Source organism: Python bivittatus, unplaced genomic scaffold (genome assembly GCF_059951505.1).
Source record: "Python bivittatus isolate LINGU-HERP-01145 unplaced genomic scaffold, Pbiv_v1 ctg000980_np1212, whole genome shotgun sequence".
In the NCBI taxonomy this organism is placed as follows: Eukaryota; Metazoa; Chordata; class Lepidosauria; order Squamata; family Pythonidae; genus Python; species Python bivittatus.
Window position 1 is genome coordinate 3,447,726 of NW_028277125.1, and position 22,698 is coordinate 3,470,423.

General features: G+C 42.9%; 1 protein-coding gene across 7 annotated transcripts in view; it reads left to right on the top strand.

Moving 5' to 3' along the window:
• The window catches only part of ARMC9 (armadillo repeat containing 9), an 88,548-nt gene that overhangs the window by 17,999 nt on the left and 47,851 nt on the right, over positions 1–22,698 (top strand). For 6 of the 7 annotated variants that reach the window (XM_088132540.1, XM_088132542.1, XM_088132545.1 and 3 more), the window contains exons 8-10: positions 8,318–8,475; positions 10,567–10,665; positions 18,780–18,815. In XM_088132540.1, coding sequence (XP_087988666.1) covers positions 8,318–8,475; positions 10,567–10,665; positions 18,780–18,815 — 293 coding nt within the window. The remainder of the gene's footprint in view (positions 1–8,317; positions 8,476–10,566; positions 10,666–18,779; positions 18,816–22,698) is intronic. The other variant, XM_088132541.1, reaches the window with a different exon arrangement.

Genomic DNA, 22,698 nt, shown 5'->3' on the forward strand with positions numbered 1-22,698 from the left:
CTATAATAGAGAGGGTTTGGCAGCCATTAGTTATTATGGCTGTGCAGCACATTGGATCTGATTTCCAAAAGGTGGTTTCTACTGTGCAGGAGGGTGAACATAGCTCTTGTCTCCCACATTAAAACAGCATGGCTTTTCTCAGGATCACATGCAGCTGCTTTAATTCCCACATGCTTCAAAGCACCTTTTGCAGAATGAATTGGAAGTGCTGCATAGTCCTGCTAGTCATTTTCTGGTGATCCCTTGCTCCTCCTGCCCATCTGGGATAGGTTACAAGCCGGAGGGGCTCACCCCTGTCAGACATCTCAAGCACAGCTGGTGCCTAAATGGAATGAATGAATGAAACATCTCTGCTAATTTCTTGGCAGATGTTACTGCAAAGTCATTCAGACAAAATATCTTATTTCTCCTTCCATAACATGGGTGCTGAATCGTGTCTTCTTACAATGACAAACCAAACTTAGAAGCATTAGATGAAGACTTCATGCAAGCTCTTGGAAATGATAGGCCCTGGGCAGAATGGATGGAGCCGTGGCTTTGGTTTGCTTATGAACTTGATCCCAGTATAGGCTGTTTCCGAAAGCACAGACTTTTCTAACCATCTTCTGCGATGGGAAAGAACGTAAGCCTTTTTGTAAAAGAAAAAAGTGATCTGGGAAATGGTAGCATCTGCTGGCAGCCCAAGAACATCATCGCAGATGTCCATATTTCAGCAGTTTCGTACTTTTCAGCTGTCTGTAGTGGCTCTCAAGATTATACAGTATAGGGTATCATGTCTTCTTTCTTGAGTGAGCTCCTCTCCCAAAGTGGCCTGTAATTTCACACTCAGAGTGCAAGGAGCTGTTTACTAAATTGACACTGGGGAAAGTCCCAAGTGATGACTTGTGCCCCCCTAAGTCTTTAAACCCAACACCCCTGGTAGTCTCTTATACTTGCAAGACCTTTTTTTCTCTGAAGTCAACATCTTTGTTTTTCCTTCCATTTGGAAGCAAATTATCCTCCTTGCAGTTTATGAGAAATATAAAAAAAATTACTATCCGATTAACCTTTGGGATGCTTCTCCCAGATATTGCACTCACCATCTCCTGAATAAGATGGAGGACCACGCAAAGAGATCTTAATCCAAAGCAGGAACATTTTTGAGGAATTGTAGTACAATCAACCATTGTTTTGTACTGATGGTATTAATAGAGAAGTATTCTGTAGCTTCCCATTTTCACATGATCTCTCTGGATTTCATGTCAGCTTTCGACTTAGCCAGTAGATCAAGACTGTGGGAAAAGCTTAGGAAAATGAACCTTGATGACTGGCTTTTAAAGCTCTTGATTGAATTGCATTCCAAAATATCAGCTAGAGTCAGAATGGAATGTTAACGGGTACTTATTAGCTTATTTTCTCATCAAGAAGCATTAAATAAGCTGCTGTTTGGTTATATTTACAGTATTTATTTATTTATTTATTTATTTTTTGCTAATGATAGAGCAGCTACTGGGTCCTAAAACTTTCATCCTCCTCTTGCTACATGGTCATAAAATTCTGATTTTGATGTATACCGATGGCATAGCCCTTTTATTTTTTGTGGAGGTAGAGATAAGAATGTTGACTGGACTGACCGATTCTTGTGATAGGGAAAAGCTGAGATTGAAAAAGAGAAGAGGTGGCTTTTGGTAGCAAAACTACTAAGTGTAAATGCGTTAGTCAAGCTCTTCAAATGTCTAGGTGTTACTTTCCAGGGATCTCTATCCTAGAAGACACCCTTGAGTATGGCTTTAATTACTGCTCAATGCATTGCGGGAAACATCTTAAAATTTTACTGTTCTAGGGAAGGTGCAAACCAGCTTTCAACACCTTTCAGGCCAAATTAATATTGCTACTTTGTACAACTCTAGAACTTGGAATGGTAAAAAGGTAGTCTAGATGGAAATAACCCAGAATAAATTCTTAATAAGTATCTTGAGTACAAGATACCAATAGAAGTGAATATGTGTAGCTCAGGGTTGAACTGTGGAGTCCTTGGGGTTCTCTGAGCTTGGTTGTTTTCTTACAAATGTTTCATTACCTGGCTAGGTAACATCTTCAGTGCTAGAAGGGAGTGGGGTTTGCTCTCTGTTTATATACTGTGGCATGCCCTGCCAATGTTTGTGTGGGGTGTGGGTTTGGTTTTGTTCTATTTTTTTTCCCTCTGGTAGTTCCTTGTTTAGGGCATTGTTTACTGCTTGTATGTCTGGTGGTAATCTTGGTGTTAATCTCTGCTTATCTGGGTGATGATTGCTGGTGAGGAGATGTTCTGGTCTTTTGTTTTCCTTTCTATTGTCTCTTTTGAATAGTGTGTAGATGTTGTTGATCTCTGTGTGCCTGTTGATGGCTGCCTTGTCTGAATACCTAGCTTCCAGGAATTCCCTCGCATTTTTGGATTTAGCTTGGTCTAAGATGCTGACAGTTTCCCAGTTGAAACTGTGGTTGAGTCTGCCCATGTGTTGTCACAACACAAGGAGTAAACAATACCTTAATCAAGGAACTACCAGAAGAAAAAAATAGAACAAAACCAAACCCACACCCCCACCAACACTGGCAGGGCATGCCGCAATATATAAACAGAGAGCAAACCTCACTCCATTCTAGCACTGAAGATGTTACCTAACCATCTAGGTTATAAGAAAACAACCAAGCTCAGAGAACCCCAAGGACTCCACAGTACAAGATACCCCAGCTGCCCACCAAAGAATGAAAACAGCTTATAGTATTTTCACTCTGTCAAAGGCCAACTTCACTGCTTAGTATTTTCTGAAGTTTGATACCCATACTGTTGTACAGGCATTATGAGAAGGGAAATTGATGGGCTAATGTACTGTTCTGTATCCTTTTTAAGTTAGTTTTGTCTCCATTAGATGAACTAAAGACATAGGAAAGGGGGGAAATATTAAATTATTGACTTCTGAAGCCAATTTGGTTCAGTGTTCAAAATTCCTGCTTTAAGAAAAGTTCATCCCTTTCTTGGTATCCTGCAAGGAATTCATTTTCTGGCCTGTGTTTCAGAATATTCCCCCACCCCATTTATTGTAAAGTCAGGATTCTCAAAACTCTTGCGTAACAGTGCATTTTGTCCCTATGGATAGAACAGGTGGAGGGCCCTAAATGTTGGGTTCTTCACAGGGCTAGTTGACAGGGGTTGAAGCATAGGCACCTGCATGGGGCTCCCCAAAATGGGGGCTTCCTTGTGGTGCAGCAGGCTGAAGTGAGGATATGACAGCTAAGAAGCTAAGCTGTTCCATTGTTCTGTCCCTAAGAAAGTATTTGATGTTTGCTTTGGGCTGATAGGTCTTCAGCCCCACAAATCCACCTATTATCTAACAGGGTCCATATTAGCCAAGGGATAGATCAGGCTGATGGAAACATTCTCCTAAGCATGGTTTTACTGTATGGTGACTCTTCTGTGCAATGTTTCTACTAATTATATGTTTAATTTTTAGTTTGGGTTATGTAGGTATTACATTTTGAATCTAGAGTTTTAGCATCTCATTTACTGGAATCCAGACGCAGTGTTAATCCGAGGGGTGGGGAAAACATTAATCTTGGTGTTATATTCTGCCTCCCAAATGGCCCTGGTACATTTCTTTCTCTTCTATGACACAATAAAGGAAAAAAAAAATTAAAAGACAGGTCTCACTAGTAGATGAATATGAGAAAGGAATTGTATTATACATTTATTGTGATAAAGTAAATAGGCATGTACTGTGGAATATTTTGTACAAATATGGGGTTGAAGGTTGGCTGCTGAATGTGATAAGAACAGTATTTAAGGGAAATAAAGCATATCTGTGAATAAATGAATGTGTAATAAATAAATTTGGTTGGCAAATTTACTTACTATATTTATATCCCACCTTTTGTAAGAGGAGTTCAAGGTGGAATTCATAGGGCTTCCTGCTTCTGCTTTTTCCTCATGATAACAACTCTGAAGGTAGGTTTGGCTCAGAGTAACTACCTCAAAATCACCCAGTGAGCTCTTGTGGCTCAGGGTAGTCTAAAATCTGGGTCTCCCCACTCATAGTCCAGTACCTTAACCACTTCATTGACTCAAATGATTCAATATTATGCAGGAAGTAATAAAAGAATGTGTGATCTTTTGGGTGTTTAATGTATTTATGGATAAACATATAAGGATTCCTTGTGATATTGATCTGAAAATTAATGTATCAAGACCAAAATAGTTGTGTTTGAGAAGGAAAATGGGATGATGAGTTATACATAAATGTTGAAAAACTACAGCAGATTATTTTCTGTACCTTGGTAAAACGTTGACTAAAGATGGGAAAATGGATGGATAAATGTCAAATGTGTAGTATGTGGTCTATTGTAAGGAATGAATATCTGTCAAAAGAAGCTTAAATAGCTGTGTAGAAGAATGTGTTTCTGCTAACTTTGCTCTATGTAAGTGAGAGTTCCGTATGAAAGAAAGTTACTGAGGTAACTTCCTATAGAGAGAATGAATGAAAATTGAATTTCTCAATATATGAAGTACCTGGAGGCTGTGAGAGTCAGGATGGAAAGGCTCTGACTCATCCCTAGCAAGGAGGAGTGGCTTTGGGTTTATTGCCCCCCCCCATCAGGTCTGGTGATGTGTTGTCTCTGATTCTTGATGGGGTAGTAATGCCCTAGACAATGCTGGTGCACAACTGGGGAGGGGGGTCATCTGGACTCATGGTTCCTGCTCAAGGAGCAGATGGCAGCTGTTTACCGGGGGAGGGGTGTCTTTGTACAGGTTAATTTTGTGTGCCAATTGTGCCCATTCCTGGACTGGGAGGCCTTTTTCTTGGTCATTCATGCCTTGGTCACTTCCTACTGCAACACACTCTACATGGGGCTGTCCTTAAAGACTACCCAGAAGTTACAGCTGATCCAGAATGTGGCAATGTGAGCAGTGTTGAGTGCCCCTTGGTTTGCCCATATTACACTGCTGTTGTGTGAGCTGCACTGGTTCCCAGTCTCTTTCTGGGTGCAATTCAAAGTGCTGGTTATCACCTTTAAAGCTCTACATGGCATCAGGCAAGGTTGTTTGCAGGACCGCCAGAATGAGTGTATCTGCCCATCTACCAGATCAGATCTGTCCTACCAGGTCCCTTCCCTTAAATGTCGCCATCTAGTGGGACCTAAGAAGCATCCCTGTGGAACACCCTTCCCTCTGAGACCTGCCAGGTCCCCACCCCCTTAGCCTTCCGGAGGGCCAGGAAGAGCTGGCTCTTCCCCCAAGCATTGGGACAGAGTGAGGTTGGAGCATGGGGATGGTTTTGTTGGCTGTATTGGAGAGGATGGTTAAGGAGTCAGGTTTTGGTTTTATTGTTTTTTTTTCTTTTTTCTTGTTGTGAACCACCCAAAGTTGTGTTTCTTAAGATGAGTGGCAATATAAGTCTAAAGGGAGGGAGGGAGGGAGGCAGGGATAGTTTGCAAGGATAAAAAACTGTGGAGATGTAGTGAATGGTTTTGGAGTAAACTAGATTTATCTGTATTTCCTTTTCTTATGTCATGACTTTAATTCCTTTACTCCCCTTCTTCACTTTACATAACATTGCTTACCCGAACAGGGAATAATGTAATGGGTATATGTGTATTGGGCGGAATGCATAATTTATTTACTGGCAGTCATGCTTCCTCAACCAACTTCCAAATGCTATTTTCATTTTCTTAGCTATCATACCTTTTGTGGGTTGGGTATCCCAGTGACACTATGAGCTCTATCACTGGGAGTGAACGTTCTCAGAAGGGTTACCCATAAGGGACAGGTCAGTGCAAAGGCATCATACTAAATATGATCCACAGGAGAGAAAATGGCAGTCCTCTCCAGTACGCTGCCAAGAAAATCAAATGATACTCATAACCAAGACAGTGTCAACCTGATGCCGGAATATCAGTCCTCCAGCTCAGAGGGTATTCAGTGGGATACTGGGAAAGAGCAAAGGGCAAGTATGCGTAGCACTAATTCTTATGATGTGGCTGGATTAAAGCTGAAGGGAAGTCCACCTGCCAATGTGGGCAAAGGTGAAAGGGAAGTTCAGTGCTACTAATTTTTTGTAGTGAGTGTGGAAGATGACCTTGATGAAGATATGCAGGAGCTGTTGCCTAGGCAAAAGGGGCTGACACATTTTTAAAGTCCACAACAATAAAAATTGAAAGTCCTATTACAACATCTTATTTCCTGTGTCTTCTGAAGACAGATTCTATCAAGATTCCTGGCTGTTCTCTTTTTTCTTTTCAATCTAGTCCTCTTGTTCCTGTTCCCTTTTTCAGGCTTATCTGAGTGAAGCCCTTTTGGCAGAGGGTTGCTATAAGAAACTCTTTATAGCAAGATATAGATCAGTGTTCTCTTTTTTCCTGCATTGTTTGCTCCCAACACCTGCTTTTCTGAAATTGTACTGTACAGTCCTCAGACCTGGAAGTTCCCTGGGAGACAACATTTCAGCCCTCGAGTCTTATGTGGCATCTTCCTCACTTTCTGGACTTAAAAGAAGAGTAACAAATTGCTGGGAGACTTTGTTAGACCAATAATAAGAATAAGAAACATACTTTGGATTTTGAGTCTGTTAAGTTTTATATTTGTTGTATAGAATAGCCATGGATACCAACCATTGCACTAAGTCATAATGTGGTTTGTTTTTTGCTTGTGTGATGGCAGTGAGTGTGGTTACAGTATTATGGTTAGTCAACAGAAGATAGAATACAACCATGAAGACAAGCATCTATTGATAGCCCAATTGTCCATAAATATATCTATATTGTTTAAATTTAACATCATTATCATTGATTGATTGATTATGTGCCATCAAGTGAATGTTGATTCTTAATGACCACATGGATAGACTTCCCCAGAATGATCTGTCTCCAAGCTGACCTTTCAGGTCTTCTAATGGTGTAATTGAGTGCATCCCTTTTGTTGCCAGTCATCCTCTTCTTCCAGCTTTCCCAGCATTATGGAAAGGTCTTCATCATTGTCATACTTGGTGGCATCAAAATCCATATTTGGATACCTACATATTGCATAAAGAAGGGCTTCGTTCTTTAAGAACACCCTTGAAGAAATTATTCTGAATGCCCACATGCATATCCCCCCCCCCCCGCTTTTTCATTTTAAATTGAGTTGGCAACATTTAGAGAAGCAGGCAAGGTATCTCTCACTCCCTTCTCCAACTCCCTAGAATATCTCTGGCCCTGATGTTGGAAAATAAAGAAGGCAGGGGCTGCTGTCATGAATCCACATGATACTTGTGTTCCTTGTGTTGCTAGTTATCCTTGACACCTCCTTCACTGGTCTGCTGACCTAGGGGTGGGGGTAGGCATCTTTCAACACAACAATGAGAAGAGAAGCTCTGGGTGAAGTTCCTGCAGGCGTAGTTATGGCTGTCCTCATGGCCTGAGGAATGTGACAGTAGAAATAGCATTAATTCTGGGGGCACGGTATATTGACAGAAATGTGTTGTGCACGGAAAGGCACTTTGCCCAGGCAGAGCTGGCATCAGCCCTTTAGAGATAGTACATCCAGTGAACTGCATGGCTGACATCTGCCATAAAGAGACTGAACCTGATTTCTGTACATTGAATAGTACAGAGCACCTGGACGGAAGCACAAAATCTGCTTCCAGGAACCCAGTAATGGGTGTCCTTGTACTGTAGACCTAAAGCAAATGGTGGCCTTGTTGTGAAGGTTGAAATTGATGGGGATCTGCCAGGGCCTCTGTTGTGAGAAACAAGCTCGCATCACTTCTTGGAATGCACAAGGGTGAGTCTTGGGAATGAATGGTGCTTCCAATGATACTGTTTGAAGTTGAAAAACGGGAGCCCAAATTCTGCTCGAATGCCCTTAGGTAAAAGTTGTTTCTTGTGAGGTCTGGGGTGTTTCTGGGTTTTGTTTCTGCTGGCAAGCGCCAGTTAAAATTTGCAGCAGCGTTTGCTAAACTGAGACAGGCTGTTCTAGCAGTGCCATTATACTGTCAAGTCCTCTTCTAGAGGCAAAAGGTCTGTTTTCCTTTGTTAGTGTAGAAAGGATTGTCCAGAGGTGGCCCACCATATTCTCTCTCTCCTGATGCTGCTACCTGACAAACCATACGCAGCGCTACGAAATTGAGCAATCCCCACTTTAGATCGTCAGCCGATGTGGATTCCAACAACATTCCATTGTTGCTACGTTTATTTTTTGTCTAACTTACCATGGAGAAAAAAGCAGAACAGTGCTCACTGGAACAAAATGGGGACTACTGTGCTGCATCAGTTCTTACTACATCAGTGCAATTATCTTTTTTTTTTTGTTCCTTCCAATCCTCCACAGAAATGTTGCAGCAGCTTCACCAACAGCTGGTGGAGTCTGAGCGTAAAACCATGACCTACCTCAAGCGATTCAACAAAATCCAGGCCGATTATCACAACCTCATTGGTGTCACAGCTGAGCTGGTAGATTCCCTTGAGGCTACTGTGAATGGCAAAATGGTAAGGACAATCATGGAGCAGGCATAGGGGTCTCAAGGGCACGTGGATGTCAAAAAAGTCAAGAGGGTGGCTGTGACGGTGCAGTCAAAACTGCCCCCTGTTTGTACATATCACGTGTGCAATGTGTGTAGAAAAGGGGACAGGGCTCCAATTGCATGATTTCAGCTCCCATCTTGATTAATGTTTTATACTCCTGCAGGTACCTTTGGGCAACAGAGATGCATAACGTTTGTGCCAAGTGGTTGATTTTGTGTGTGTGTGTGTGTGTATTAGTCACTGTAACCAAAACTCTGGTCCCTGTGGCCTTCTGCCACAGTCTTCCTTTTTATTCAACCTGTGTTTTCAAATAAGGAAAAGTAGAGGGGGAGGAGGGAGCAGCATGTGTCCCTTAAATTAAAAATGCAACAGTCTCCCTTGATCTTCTTCCCCAAAGGTCGTCATCCCGGTGGCTATTAATCAGTCGGGTGGGGGGCTGCTTTAAGGCCAGAATGAGATGTGAAAATGGCGTTTCTAGTCAGGGTTTCCTTTTAAGAATAAATTCTTATATCTAGGAAGGTACTGTCAGAGGAGACTTAGTGGATCTGAGGGCCGGCATAGAAACCAACTGATAGCCCCCTGCCCTTTCCAGCAAATGTTCTTCTGCTTTATTGATTAAAAAAAAAAGTCTGAAATGGCTGACTGCTCTTGGACTGTAAGTCCCCTTCCTTTCTTCCTTTCGTCCTTCCCTAAGAGGATCTCCTGGTTCCCTCCATTCCTGACCAATGTGTATAAATAGAGGCTTGGGAGCCCTTTTTCTGAGATGTCCCTGAAGACCATTATGTGGGCATGATGCAGATCCAGGAAGTGGTTGTCGCTTTTTTCTTTTAGAGTAAATGTGGCCCAGGGATGAACAGGTGGGATGCATCATTCCATTCTTACGTTGTGGTCCCGACTTAAATTACTAGGAAAGCTAGTAACCCGCAAGAACATTTTTCTAATAGCTGATGAAATTCGCCCCCACTCTGCTGCTTCAGTTAAAATGTGGAGACCCGACTGCCCTTTCAAAGTAAAATAGACGCCCTGGACACCCGCTTTGGGGGATGAGCCATTTGAGGTGCTCCCCCAGGTCTTACCAGGTGAGGTCACTGTTGAGTTGAGTGTCGGTTTCTCCAGCCAAGTTCAGAGAAAATGAAATGCTGTGGCGTCAAACTGCATTTTATGGTCCTGGACTTCACAGGTCGATAGGATCGCAGTGCCAGGAGAGAAAACAGAAAAGTCTGGTCTTCCTTGCCCTTTCTCAAATGAAGCTTCACCAGTTCCTTCCCGTGACACTCCTGGGATTATAACACAACAGCCACTAACGAAGAGCTCAGCTTAATAAAAACTCAGTGTATCAGAGCAAAGAGTTCCAACCAGTAAAGAAGATGATGGCCAGGATGGTAGGAACTGTCTCCCCACAAAACCGTTAGAACTACTATACCAAGGAAACAGGAGGGAGAGATTTCTTTTAGACCCCAGATATGGTGCATGTTCCGAATGAGTGTAAAGTGAAACCTTTTTGTTAAATTAGTCATCTAAATCAAAATGTATTAGGAGCCAGAAGGACTATAGGATGGATCCAAACTAAATTAAGGTGCCTTCAACATATGGAAGGGGTTCACTCTTCTTTCAGGACAATTCTTCGATTTCCTACCTAAAATTAATGATATTTGAGATTTCAGAAGTAGAAACATAAGTTAATTAACTAAGTCCAGAAATATGACACCTTAGTCAGGATCTGGCCTCATCTTACTGACCATTTTTTCCATGCGAAATGGGAACTAACCATTGAACTGTAGTATTAGCCACGTTACCCTAATACAGAATCAGCCAGATTTCAAGAAATAGCCTGCCCCAGTGCTACTTCAGGCAAATGGATAACAGCTACTTTGAAGGTCTTTTACTGGTGTGATTTGAGCATTTCCAACTTTGCTGTATTTTCCTCCATTGTCATTGGAAAGAGTTGGGATTTGTTATTCCTGACAACCCCTCAAAACATGTTCATCGTTCCAGTTGTTTTTAAAGGGAAAAAAGGTCCAACTTTCCTCTGTTTTGGTTTGTTCCTTATCTCAGATCACCCCAGAAGACCTGCAGAGCGTCTGTGTGCGTTTGTTTAGCAATCAGATGAAGCAGAGCGTAGCACATAGCATAGACTTCACAAGGCCTGGAACTGTAAGTATGATCGTGTGCTTGTGCTATCTGTGCTATATTTCCATGCAATGATACGCGTAGAGTGCATTTTGGTAGGATACTCCCCCCCCACAGAGATGTTTCTAATGGCTTCAGTGATGTTAAGCAAGGAACTTTTGAACATTTCTCTTACAGTGAAACTGCGGCTTCGTACAAAGTCCTAATGCGTTAACTCTGTGGCTTTTATCTGGTTTTCTTACGCCACACAGTGCAATAGAGGCGTTCTTTGTTCATATTTTACACTCAGAGAATAAGATTGCAAAAGAGTGACTTGGCCAAGGCCACCTATTTTAGGTTTATGGCTCCGTTGCATCAGGTGGCTCACAACCACCTTTGTCTGTCTGGTGGAAATATATATATATAAATAAATAAAATGTGGAAAGGGCAGTGTCTCTTGTGATTTTGAGCAAATCCAGAAGACCTAAGAGTTTAACCAGGAATTTGAATTCAGTGTACCAGAAGTTTTATCTTGAATAATTTTGGGGTAGAAGGGACACCTGCCCACCTGAGGGAGATATAAAATGGAACAGCCTAATGCATCCTTTGGTTTCTACAGCAACTGTCCGAAAGGACGTGAGCTTAACATTAACCTCTCGGTTGTGTTCCTCAACAAGTGGATTTTCAGAAACAAAGCTGTCAAATGAAAAATGTTCAGCGTATGAATTTAAGACTAGAGATGTGCTTTAGCTTAACCTTTAAAGATTTTTTTAAAAGCAGATCGGGTTTTTCTTATAATTTTTCACCCAACATCTTTTTTATCTTTTCAAATGTTCTGCTGGATGACAGAATGATTGGGTATGTGCACGCATAGTTTAAGAAAGCAAATATTGAGCAAAAAGGGCAAAAGGATCTTTCCTGCCATTCTTCTCCATCTCTTGGAGGCAGAATATATATTTATTCATCTAGTTACTGTATTTTCATTATGCCGCCATGTTTCCCAGTGACTTATGGTGGTGTAGAATTAAAATCAGAATATGTTACAATAACTCAGTAAATCAATACCAATCAAAATCAAGTAAATCAATATCAACCAATAAACTTGTATCAATGATAAATTTAAATTAATGGGACTAATATAAATAGGTATCTAAATAGTTCTTGAAGAATTTTATTTTCAAAGTTTTCCTGAACTTAGGAGCAGGGGTGCCTCCAGATTTCTGGTAGGAGGCTGTTCCAAAGGGTGGGCACAGGAAAACACACCTCTCTTGCTCTCCCTGAATTGCTGGCAGGGGGGGAATTGCACCTGAGACAAATGCTCTGGATGGATAGGATCCATCTGAAATAGATGTTCTGCAGCAGTATCTGAGCCCCAAGCCCCTAGGGCACTGTAGGTCAATACCAGCACTTGGCATTGGACCTGGAAGTCTACTGGTAGGTGTTCCGCTAACATGTGGGCTGCTGCAGTTGGTACCAAGTGCAGCTTCCAATGTACAGTGTATTGCAATAATCTCACAATTATTCCTGCCTTACTCACCTTTAGATTGCAATATGGGGCTGCCCTTGAAGGACATTTGGAAGCTACCGCTGGTCCTGAATGCAGTGGCCCAGTAGTCATGGGCATCCCTCATTGTATCCAAATATCTTTGCTGCTCTGAGAACTGCCCTGGTTACCGGTGGACTTCCAGGTGCAATTCAAGGTGCTGATTATCATCTTGAAAGCCCTGCATGGTTCAGGGCCTGGATATCTGCAAGCTATTTCTCCTGATAGCTCTGCTCGCCCATAAAGGTCAAATAGGGAAGGCTCTTTCTGCATGCCTTCACTCAGGGAGTGTTCCTATAGGGACTGTGGAAGCATGTTGATCGCTGTCCCCCTCCTTTGGAACAGCACCCCCTCCAGATGATCAAATGGCCCTTTCCCTTTGGCATTTAGAAAGTCCAAGGTCCTGGCTGATTGAAGAAGCCCTGAGAAGTTGAACGAGTTATTTGTCCCTCTGTTAATGGAAATGGTTCTAAGCGGGGGGCATCCTAAAGACCTTGACGGAGAAAGGAGAGATCCATTACCAAAGCAACAAGAAGCAAAACATGACATAAACCCCAGACAAAAAGGGATGTGTAAATGTCTCAGACAGACCCCCCCACTTCACATGAGTATAAAAAGTGGTAAAACATAACCAGACTTGCAAGATTCTGTTACTGTAGTCCATCTTAATAAAAGTAATTTTAGACTTCTGCGGAGTTGTTTCTTAGTCTGGCCTATATTGTGGGGCTGTCTGGGGGAGAAGGGGAAGGACATCATGGTCAATGGAATTGGATACTGGTAGAAAAGGAGAGGTCCTCTTTCCCATCCAAGCCCTGACACAGGTCATCTAACAGCTTGCCGAATGTGTTTTCTGTCCCACGGTGACGGAAAAGGGTCCAGATAATCCACTTCCTCTAGAGTGCTTTGCAGTTGCAACTCAACCACTTTCTATACAAGCTTCCCCAGGAAGGGAAAATTAGACACAGAACAACAATTGTCTAACACAGCTAGATCTAGGGAGGGTCTCTTCAAGAGGGGGTGTGCCATCTTTTCTCCCAATGAGGCACCTGCCTTATCCAGCCAGTCACCTACCCTACTGGGCCTCCTAAAAAAGTCAAGTAGGGCAAGGGTCTAGCTCAGTGTTTCTCATACTCGGCAACTTTAAGATGGGTGGACTTCAACTCCCAGAATTCCCCAGCCAGCCTGGCTGGGGAATTCTGGGAGTTGAAATCCACCCATCTTAAAGTTGCTGAGTATGAGAAACACTGGTCTAGTGGTCCATTAGTGGTGGAACTAATGCTGCTCAACATCCTATCCAAGATCCACAGGGTGGAATGAATTCCAGATCAAATCATAAGATGCCCTGTCAATTATCTCCGCAGACAATGCAGAGTCGAGACTCGAGTTAATTTGGGCAGTTTTCCTTATGCTGTTCAAAGCTCTCACAGCAGCCTATGGGAGATCTTGCCAAGTCTGAGTCTCGAAAAGGAAATAAGTCATCTGAACAGAGTTGCTGGGGCATAGCCCTCCAACGCAGGAAGAGTGTAATAAGTGAAGTGCTTTTTATTGTCACAGTAGGCTCAAAGATGTTTGAGCAAGTTCACTTCCATTTGTTCTCCATCAACATTCTAGGAATCTGCTTCCCCTCTCTGAGGCACTCAGTAAATCAAGGATCCCCTCAGGATCTTCAAGCAATGGGAGGCAATGGGAGAGCAACCTGGTCAAATACTGTGGCCCAGAGAGGAACTTAGATGCTTGGTAGAATTGTCTTTCAGATTGCTGGGGAGTCTGGCATTCATTTGGACCCATAAAGCATCGTAGTCTAAAGTTCCTGGCACATCCTCTGATTTATTTATTATTAGGCGGTCCTTCCAGAAGTTAAGAGTTAAGGTCCCTTGATGATGGTAGGCCAACATAAAATATTAAAAATACTTCTGTACCCAGAGAACTTCAGTGTCTTGGCTTTTTTGCAAAATGGTCTGAGTGTTCTCTTTCCAAGAGCACTTTGAGATGAGACCATAATTTTGAGCAAGCATTTCCCGATCTCTTGACTCATCTGGAATGTTTAAATTCATGTTCATCTCGTTAATTAGTGATCTGATCTGAAGTAGCCACTGACAGGAAAGTATGATCTGAAGCATCTTAGGTGAATACCCATGCCAAGGAGAACAAAGCTGAGAATGCTTCTCCTTTTTTTTTCCTTTGCTCGGCAGCTACTTGTCTGATTAGAACTCAAAAATATTTGAAACTATTTAGGCCTGCAGGGGCTGAATCCTTAGAATTTGAGCATAAACCCAGGATGAGTCTCTGTGTTCTGCCATTTGTAGCTGTGGTCACCATTTTCATTTCGGGCTAGTTCTGGCATGTTGCTGCAACAATGCTGGTGGTGACAGCAACGAGTATCATTCACTTGCAGGAACTGGCGACAGGTTTTGGAGTTTGCTGGCTGTTTGATTGAGGAGATGCTCCTTGAAGTTCACTAGGACTGGGACTTTGATGTTTTAAAATGAAAAAGCCAATTCTGAAGCTTTGTGAAGCTGATAGAAGCATCATTGCTGTGGAAAAAGTGGATAAAATAATTTGCTTTTTCTTTCTCTTTTTCATACCAGCTCATACAATCCACTGCTTTGCTGGATGGTCACAAATGAGTCATACAAAGCAAGAATCTCACCCAGTTTGGTAGGAAGGTGATAGTTGCTTAACATGTTTTGCATGAGAAACTGTTATAGGAATGAGGTCCCTATGAAATGCAGTCCCAACCATGTGTGGCAGTCAACTGTAATGGGAAATGGAACTAAGTGGGGCTGTCCATCTTGGCTTGTTTCATTATGGCAGAGTTCTTAATTAGCAGAGGCACTTAGTACTTGGTTGACCCTTGGCCTACAAACCATCCTCAGTGCGGAGAAAACCAAGATACCGTGGAACCTCGGGTTACGAATTTAATTCGTTCCGTGACTCTGGTCGCACCCTGAATTGGTCGCAACCCGAAGGAAATTTCCCCATAAGGTTCAATGTAATTACCGTTAATCCGTTCTGGCATGGAGGACAGGGAGGCGGCTATTGCTTGGAGGGAGAGTCCCCCTCCCTACAACCACGTGTCAGGGGCGGAAAAATGGCCGCGGACCACATGTTGGGGCGGAAAATGGCCGTGGACCACGAGTCGGGCGGAAAAATGGCTGCGGACCACGAGTCAGGGGCGGAAAAATGGCCGCGGACCGTGTCACGGGAGGGAAAATGGCCGTGTATCCTGTTTGTAACCCGAAGCGGAGTTAGCAAACCGAGGTAAATTTTTGCAGCCGGAGCTGGTCGTAACCCGAAAAGTTCGTTAACAGAGGCGTTCGTAACCTGAGGTACCACTGTAATGCATTTTACAAAGCAGATGCAGAGAGGCGTGATCCCACTGACCGTGGCAAAACAGAATCATGTCCCTGATTCTATCCCTGGAGATCCCAGCTCTGAACCAGGAAGAGTTCCATCCAGGAAGTCCACAGGATCCCTGTCACCTTAGTGTACAGAGAGAGCAGGGGACAAAGTAATAGGCAGCTATATTGGGAAAGATGTGGCACAGGGTTAGCCTTGGATAGCTAGCTCAGGCTGAGGCTGGGAGCTTCTGTATGTAAAGGTGCACTGAGTGCAGTGGAGTATTGGAATAACTCGGTATCACAGCCTAACCCTGCGTGATTTAACCTTCCTTTAAACTGTTAAGGCAGAAATTTAATCCTGATAATACAAATTATCTTGCCCTTCAACCTTGGTTGCCAGGAAGAACATTGTGTAATTGAACTTGGACTGGAAAGAGACGACAACTCTGTCTGAAGACGTCACTTGCAGCCACTGACTTAGAATCTTGAACTTCTTGCTAGTCTGAGTAGCCAGAAACAGTGAGAGGCAAAGTGTTGTAATTGGGTCTCGGTTTGAGATAAGCAAATTAATTGTTGGTCAAAGTTCAGTTGGCAAACCCAATAGCATTATTGGGGCCAAGCAAATGTTACGTGTGCTTGGAGGCACAGCTCAGAGCTGGGCTATCATGGCTGGTGTTCCAGCAATCAGAGGTTCTTAGGTAGAACACTTTATATGGAAAGCTCCCCTCTTCCACCCAACACCACTGGTGTTGATCAGTTAATTAATTAAAAGAAAAACTCTGTGAGTGGATCTCCTGTGCTTATCTGAGGTCCAAAGCACTTCTTCCAAATCATTTTCCAAGTGTGTATGTCCCTAGTATCCTGGGTGAGGATGCTGAACAATCTTGGAAGTCCATGTGATTTCCTCTGAGGAAGACAAGATACAATGGCAATAACATCTGCTAAGTTTGCCCAAGCAGAAGTCCTGCCTTGCTGCACCCTTTCAGATACTGGTTTGATTCAGCTTACTTTGTTTCCACAGCCGAGGAAACCCATATAACATGTGCCATGAGCTTGGCACTTCATTTTTTTTTTAATGGTAGATTTCTCGTAAAGAGCGCTTTAATCTAAACGCATCATTTTAAGCCGTCTTCCTCTCTGTCTGAAATTTAATAGAAATGCATGCAATGTTTTTGCGGTGGGTTGCCAGTACCTAACTGAAGCAAGTTTCTTACTTATTTCCAGTTGGTGGCTTCTTGTATCTCTTGTGGCACAACACTTTGCTGATTTGTTTAACAGTCTGCCCTTTCTTCTTAGCATCCCCTTGTGCTCTGTGCTGGTAGGCAGCATGTGTCAGGACGCTGGCGGGCTTAAAGCCAAATAACTCTCTGTGCATAGCAGGATGCTCTTAATGCATCAAAAGGCTGGGTCTCTATTGTTTCAGTGTGCCTTCTCCATCTACCCCCCCCCCACTTTTGCAGAAAAATAGGGCTGCAGCCTACATATAGTCCATCTGCCTTCTACAGCCATCCATTCATCCAGCCATCGTCCTGGTGCCAGCTGGGCGTGGTCAGGCAATGGCAAGCAGCTGACCAGGTTAACGAAAGGAATCTGGGACCTTGAGCTGGAAAGCAAAAGGGCTTTATGTTAGTCCCACGGATTGTACTCAGCTAGCTGAGAAGTGTCTGTACCAAAAGCAAGAGAAAGCCATAAGAGCTTTTCCATACCGGATCAGCTGGGTTTGCTGTTCTGAAATGAAAAAAGTTGCAGGATGGAAATAAAATGGTAACGGGGTGTACCACTTTAGAGGAACTGGAAATAGGGACATGCCATAGACACAGCGGTTGGAAGACCCATCCTGAGGTTTTGTCGAAATGTCTGCATCTTGGAACAACAATGATATCATGATGCGTTTTTCTAAGGAAGTTGGGTATGGCAGGAGATAAGGTGTCATAAACAGAGTATTCATCACCCGAAGGTGATGGCATCTTGAAGAACTTAATGAGATTGGACAACATTGTAGCAAAATGCTTATCTAGAAAAATTAATTTATGCTGGCATTGGTTCTTAGCACCTGGAAAACAGTGTGTGTTTTGTTGATTACAATGCTTTGCTAAACTAATGGCTGTTGATAAAAGCCTCTTCTCTTACATACCCTGTTTGGGGTGAAGGAGTTGGATTTTGATAGCTAGGCAGGTAGTCGTACAGTTTCAGATTTTGGCAGTAGTTGCTGCAACAGCCTGTTCCTGAACTTGGCCCTTGTTGCCTGTGGCATGGAGACCACTTGTCATGAGCTGGCTGGGATATAACTGGAGCTGGGCGTGAGTGAGGAGGACAGGTGTCTCCCTCTTGATCCCCCTGCAGTTGGGTGCAGAGGAGTAGTTCAGAAGAAGCCTTGCCCTGAGCACTTCCTTACCCTCGCCTGGCTCTCCTTGGAGCCAGGTAGATTGTCTCCATTTTGTAAGGGGCCTTAAGAAGGCTTTGCTGTCCCAAGCTTTCCCAAGTTACTCTGTTCCCTCTGTTTTTCACTCCGGAAGAAAAGAAGCTAGAAAATATGCATTTGTCATCCTTTGCGTGTCTTTATTTAATTTTCTTACAGCGGTTGTATGCACCTTTCCTAATGAGAACCACATCTGCTCCCAAGAGGCACCTTTTTTCAGTCCAGCTGCTTTTAACTGAGTCTTTTTTATCTGTAGCTCTTCCAACTCTCTCGTGCTCTGTGCAGATGGGAGAAGGATGAGTTCCCTTGGCGGCTGTCTGTGCCACAGCAGCACCCACCGTGACAGCGTGCGTCCTGGGTTTCTTTTACAGCTGTGCCATGAAGCTTGTCTGTTATCTGTGGAAGCCTCCACGGGCCTTTACGTTCTGGAAGTGCTCTGAGAAGGAGGCTTCCCTTTCTCAGTGGTTTTCTCAGCAGTTTTGACTTTATACAGCCCATCTAGGGCTTTGCTGTAGTGTATAATTCATTCCAATCAACATACTGGTGGTTGGTGATTAAGCGACATCCCCTCCTTTTCATCCCATAAAGATGACAGTTTAATGTCTATCAAGTCACCTGCTTATTATCAGTCACCCTTTTCTCCAACCCCACTTTATCAGTGCACAAGAAATAATTGTTAGGGTACATAAATATTAAGAAATTGAAGTCTATGTGCATGGGTCTTTCCAGTGTTGTTTTCTCTTCTTAACCAAGTTTTCATTTTTAAAACATTATTTTATATGTTATATTTCATTTCTGTGGTTTTTCTCTTAACTTTTTTTTCTTAATCTCTTTTATTGAATGTGTGCCTCTAAAGGAATATGGCTGTATGAGCCCCTGTGAGGATGAATATGTAAGTTCCCACATCTTTTTTTTTTAATCTTTTCCTACTTCCCTATGCAACCTCTCCTGTCTTCTTATCTGCTATGTTCGTGGTGGAGCATGTTGTATGGCAAACTTGATTCATTTGAATGGTTGCATGGAAATGCTTAATTAAATTAAAAACAAACAATAAACAGTGACAAGTCAGATTAAGCCTCTGTATGGTACTTTATGTATACCTTTCTAAATATTTCCTGTGTTCTAACAGGAAATTCTAACACAAAAGTCTCTTCTAGAGCATGACTTGTCACCTGGATGACTTTAGATTTATATATTAGAATTCTTTTGTCTGTTCAGCTAACCAGGTAGATTTTTTTCATCATTGGAAAGATGTTCATCTGTTTGTTTGCTGGAATTTTTATGTTGTTCCATTTCTGCATGCTCCGAGGGTATAAAATCACCCAGAAAATTAAAACAATATACAACTCAACTGTATAATCTCAAAAACAATAATAATCCATTCATTAGGGGCAGGTGGGATCTTAATACTCTCTCAGAGGGGCCTTGTTTTTGTAGCTCTGTAAAAGCCTAGCGGGGTGGTGGTCCAGATGCGTGAGGGTAGGCTATTCCAGAGAAGGGGGGGCCACTGCTGAGAAACGCTCCCATAAACACCCAGGCAAAACGATCTTTTATGATGGCTAGGGTATTTGGACGCGGTGGCGCAGCGGCTTAATGACGCTGAAAGTTGCCGGCCAGAAATGGTCGACGCTCCAGCGGTTTGAGTCCAGCCTTCGCGTTAACAGAGTGAGCTCCTGTTTCCTCCCCAGTTCCTGTCAACCCAACAGGTCGAAAACTCATGTGAGTAGATAAATGGGGACTCTCACTCCAGTGGGAGGAAAAATGCTGGTGGCGTCTTGCAAAAGGAGTTGGGAGCAGTTGCCGGTAAGCGTGAAAAACCGCGCGCGCCCAAAAAGGGCGCAAAGCAACGGAGACCCCGCCTCCTGCACTCGCCAGCTGGGCTCTGCTCTAGGAAGGAGGCTCTGGCAAACCACCTCCGAAACACCTTGCCTTGAAAACTGGAAGGACTCGTCCAAGCAGTCACTGCAGAGTCGGTAACGACTGAGCGCAGATTAAAAAAAAAAAAAAGGGTATAACCGCATGGGTTATGGCAGAAAAGGTGAAGGGAAAACAAATCAAGAATTGGTTAAACAAACCATAATTATTTGCTGATCTTCAGGAATGAGTTTCACAGATCATGGTTTAATCAAATTTTAGCTTAGTTCTACATGCAAAGGCTGCTGCTTTATATGTTTTGGGGATTTGACTTACATTATTTCCGTTGCTTCTGCTTCTCTAGGTTCAGTAGAAGGAAATATATTTTCCTGTTCCATTCTTGTTAAGATTTCATGGAGGACCCAGTACTGGGAACACATCAGGATTTCTGTGGGATAGTTCTGTTTCCCAGTGATATTTGAGTGCTTAGTGGGATTTATGCTCTCATTTCAATGAAAGTATGAATGCTTCTGTGGAGGGAATAGTTTCTCTCTTCCCCAAAAGAAATACATGGGTAGAGTGCCCTCGCAGACACAGCTTCCTCTCTAGCCCTTAAGACTGGGAGGTTTGGATTCCTAAAAAAGTATGGGAAATGGAAAAAATGGAATACAGAATCAAAGCAACTGCATCCAGGATTAGCTGTAGGATACAAATGAGTCACAAGCCAAATACTTACCGTGATATTTACTGGCAAATAGTCTATTATGTAAAAATAGTTAACAGCAGAATTAATTAGAGATGTTAGGTATTAATTCTGTGGCCTGAGGTAAATGGAGAAAAATATGCAGCTCATATGATGTATGCTTTGCTTGAGAAGAATAAGCTTGCTGGCCTCTTGGTGTGAGGTGGAAATTCCTTGATTGGGATGTGGGTAGTTCCTGGGTTATACCTCCATGTTGGTTCAGTGGCTGCCATCAGTCATCGCTCCCCAACCCAAGTGTGGTTTAAGTAGGATTTCAAGGCTTAAAGTCACCCTTCTAGATGCAAACCGAAAGTTTGGAGATTGCACTCCCAGATTCCCATCCATTTGGTAGGCTCGGGGTTAGCAAAGGCTGGCTTGACTGGGTCACTTGTCCTGAGTCTGCCAAACAGCCTACAAATTATCAGTATCTCTGTTCCTGCCATAATGCATCTCCTTCCATTTCTTTCTCCACTGTATTTATAAGCCTGCCAGCACAATCTGTACTTACATGTAAAATGTTTTTCAGCAGTTTGTGATCAGTGCTACCATTTTGCCAGTATTAGCCAAGGGATCTTTATTAGCCAGTGAATGAATCAAACTTTGATCCTTCTGTATCATTTTCAAACATGTCATCAACAGGAATGGTATGATTGGTCAGCCTGGGCCTCAGGGTTATCTATAGGATGTGGTCAAAAAAAGTCAAGAGTGGCCATGATAGTGCAATCAAACTGCAAAGCATAAAACATGGGCAGAGCTTTGACTGCACCGTTATGGCCACCAATTTGACTTTTTTGACCACATCCTGTAGACCCTCCTGCTGAGCCTGCATCTTCTCTGGTTCAGATAGGGGGGCGGTTGTGCAACCTTGAATCATTCCATGCCAGATTCCCTACAACTACTGCATTCTTTAATAGGAGAGAATCTTGGCTTGCTGCAGTTGTGACATAAATGTACAAGAAGGAAGTCTGCCCTTTTAAAAATATTGCCATGGTCTTCCTCCTCCTTCTGCAAAGTATGCCATAGTGCGTGGCACTGAGTGCAGGGCACAAGTTCTGGAGAATGTCAGTATGCTATTTTAAAAACCAATAAATTGATCTTACTTGAGCAATGAAGTAGAACTGCATGGGGCTTTTTCTCTTTAATTTTCTTCCTCTCCCTCCCTACCAGGTTTGGAGAGTTCAGGTACATTACATGGTGCAGAAGCCTGGTTTCTGATGGAAGCACGCATGTCTTCCACTTACGTGCATCAAGGAATCTAGGAAGAGTACAGGAAGTTGGCTTATACAAGCTGTGCTGCTGACCCTCTGTCCTAGAATCTACCACATGATGTCCACAGACATCGCTTTCCCAGTAAACCCATAAGGAGGGGTCCTCTATCCTAGTTTTCTCCTTCTTTGTGAAGGAGGTCACTGAGCTCTTCATCTGAGTGGCTTCTGTGAACTACATCGTTGAAACAGGGCTACTGAAAAATAAGTACCTAAAAAGGAAGGTCAAAGCCTTTAAAAAGGGACCCAGGATGTAAGAAGTAGTCAAATGCATTCTGCATGGCAGAACCAGGTTCTTTAACCATGATTTGTTCAACAAGCCAAAACAATCTGGATTTCAGCCATAATGGCAGGATTCATATATTACATTAAGTAGAAAGCAAGCAAAAACCCACCCCTTTATGGCTTAATTTTATGAGATGGTGCAAACGAGCATTTGAAAATCATGTTAGGTATCTGTTGAATGAACAGGGATGAAGGTGCCTCCTTGAAACCAAGGGCTGCTGTTAGTGCAAAATACCCAGGGAAATGAATAAAAATGAGTGACATATAAATGGATTTAGATAGAACACAATATATCTGGAAGCCGTTCTTACCATGAATGGTAAGCATTGTGCCATTGGGCTTTTAATTGGCTATTATGTATCATCATGTATTGATGGAAGCCTCCTATGAAATGGCTTCCTGTGCCAGTATACACTTTTTCATTTGTGAGAAAGATGCTCTTGTATTACATAGGATAGCTTTGTGAAGCCCTGAGTATTTGGATGGTATGTGGAACAGAGTAATGCAATCTTTCCTTTGACATTTTCTGCCTTTGTCCTCTCAGCCTTTCCCAGCCAAATGGCTCATAATGGACAGTGATTATAGAATCTGCCATGAAAGGACCCGCATGATGGGAGAAGGCAGTTGTG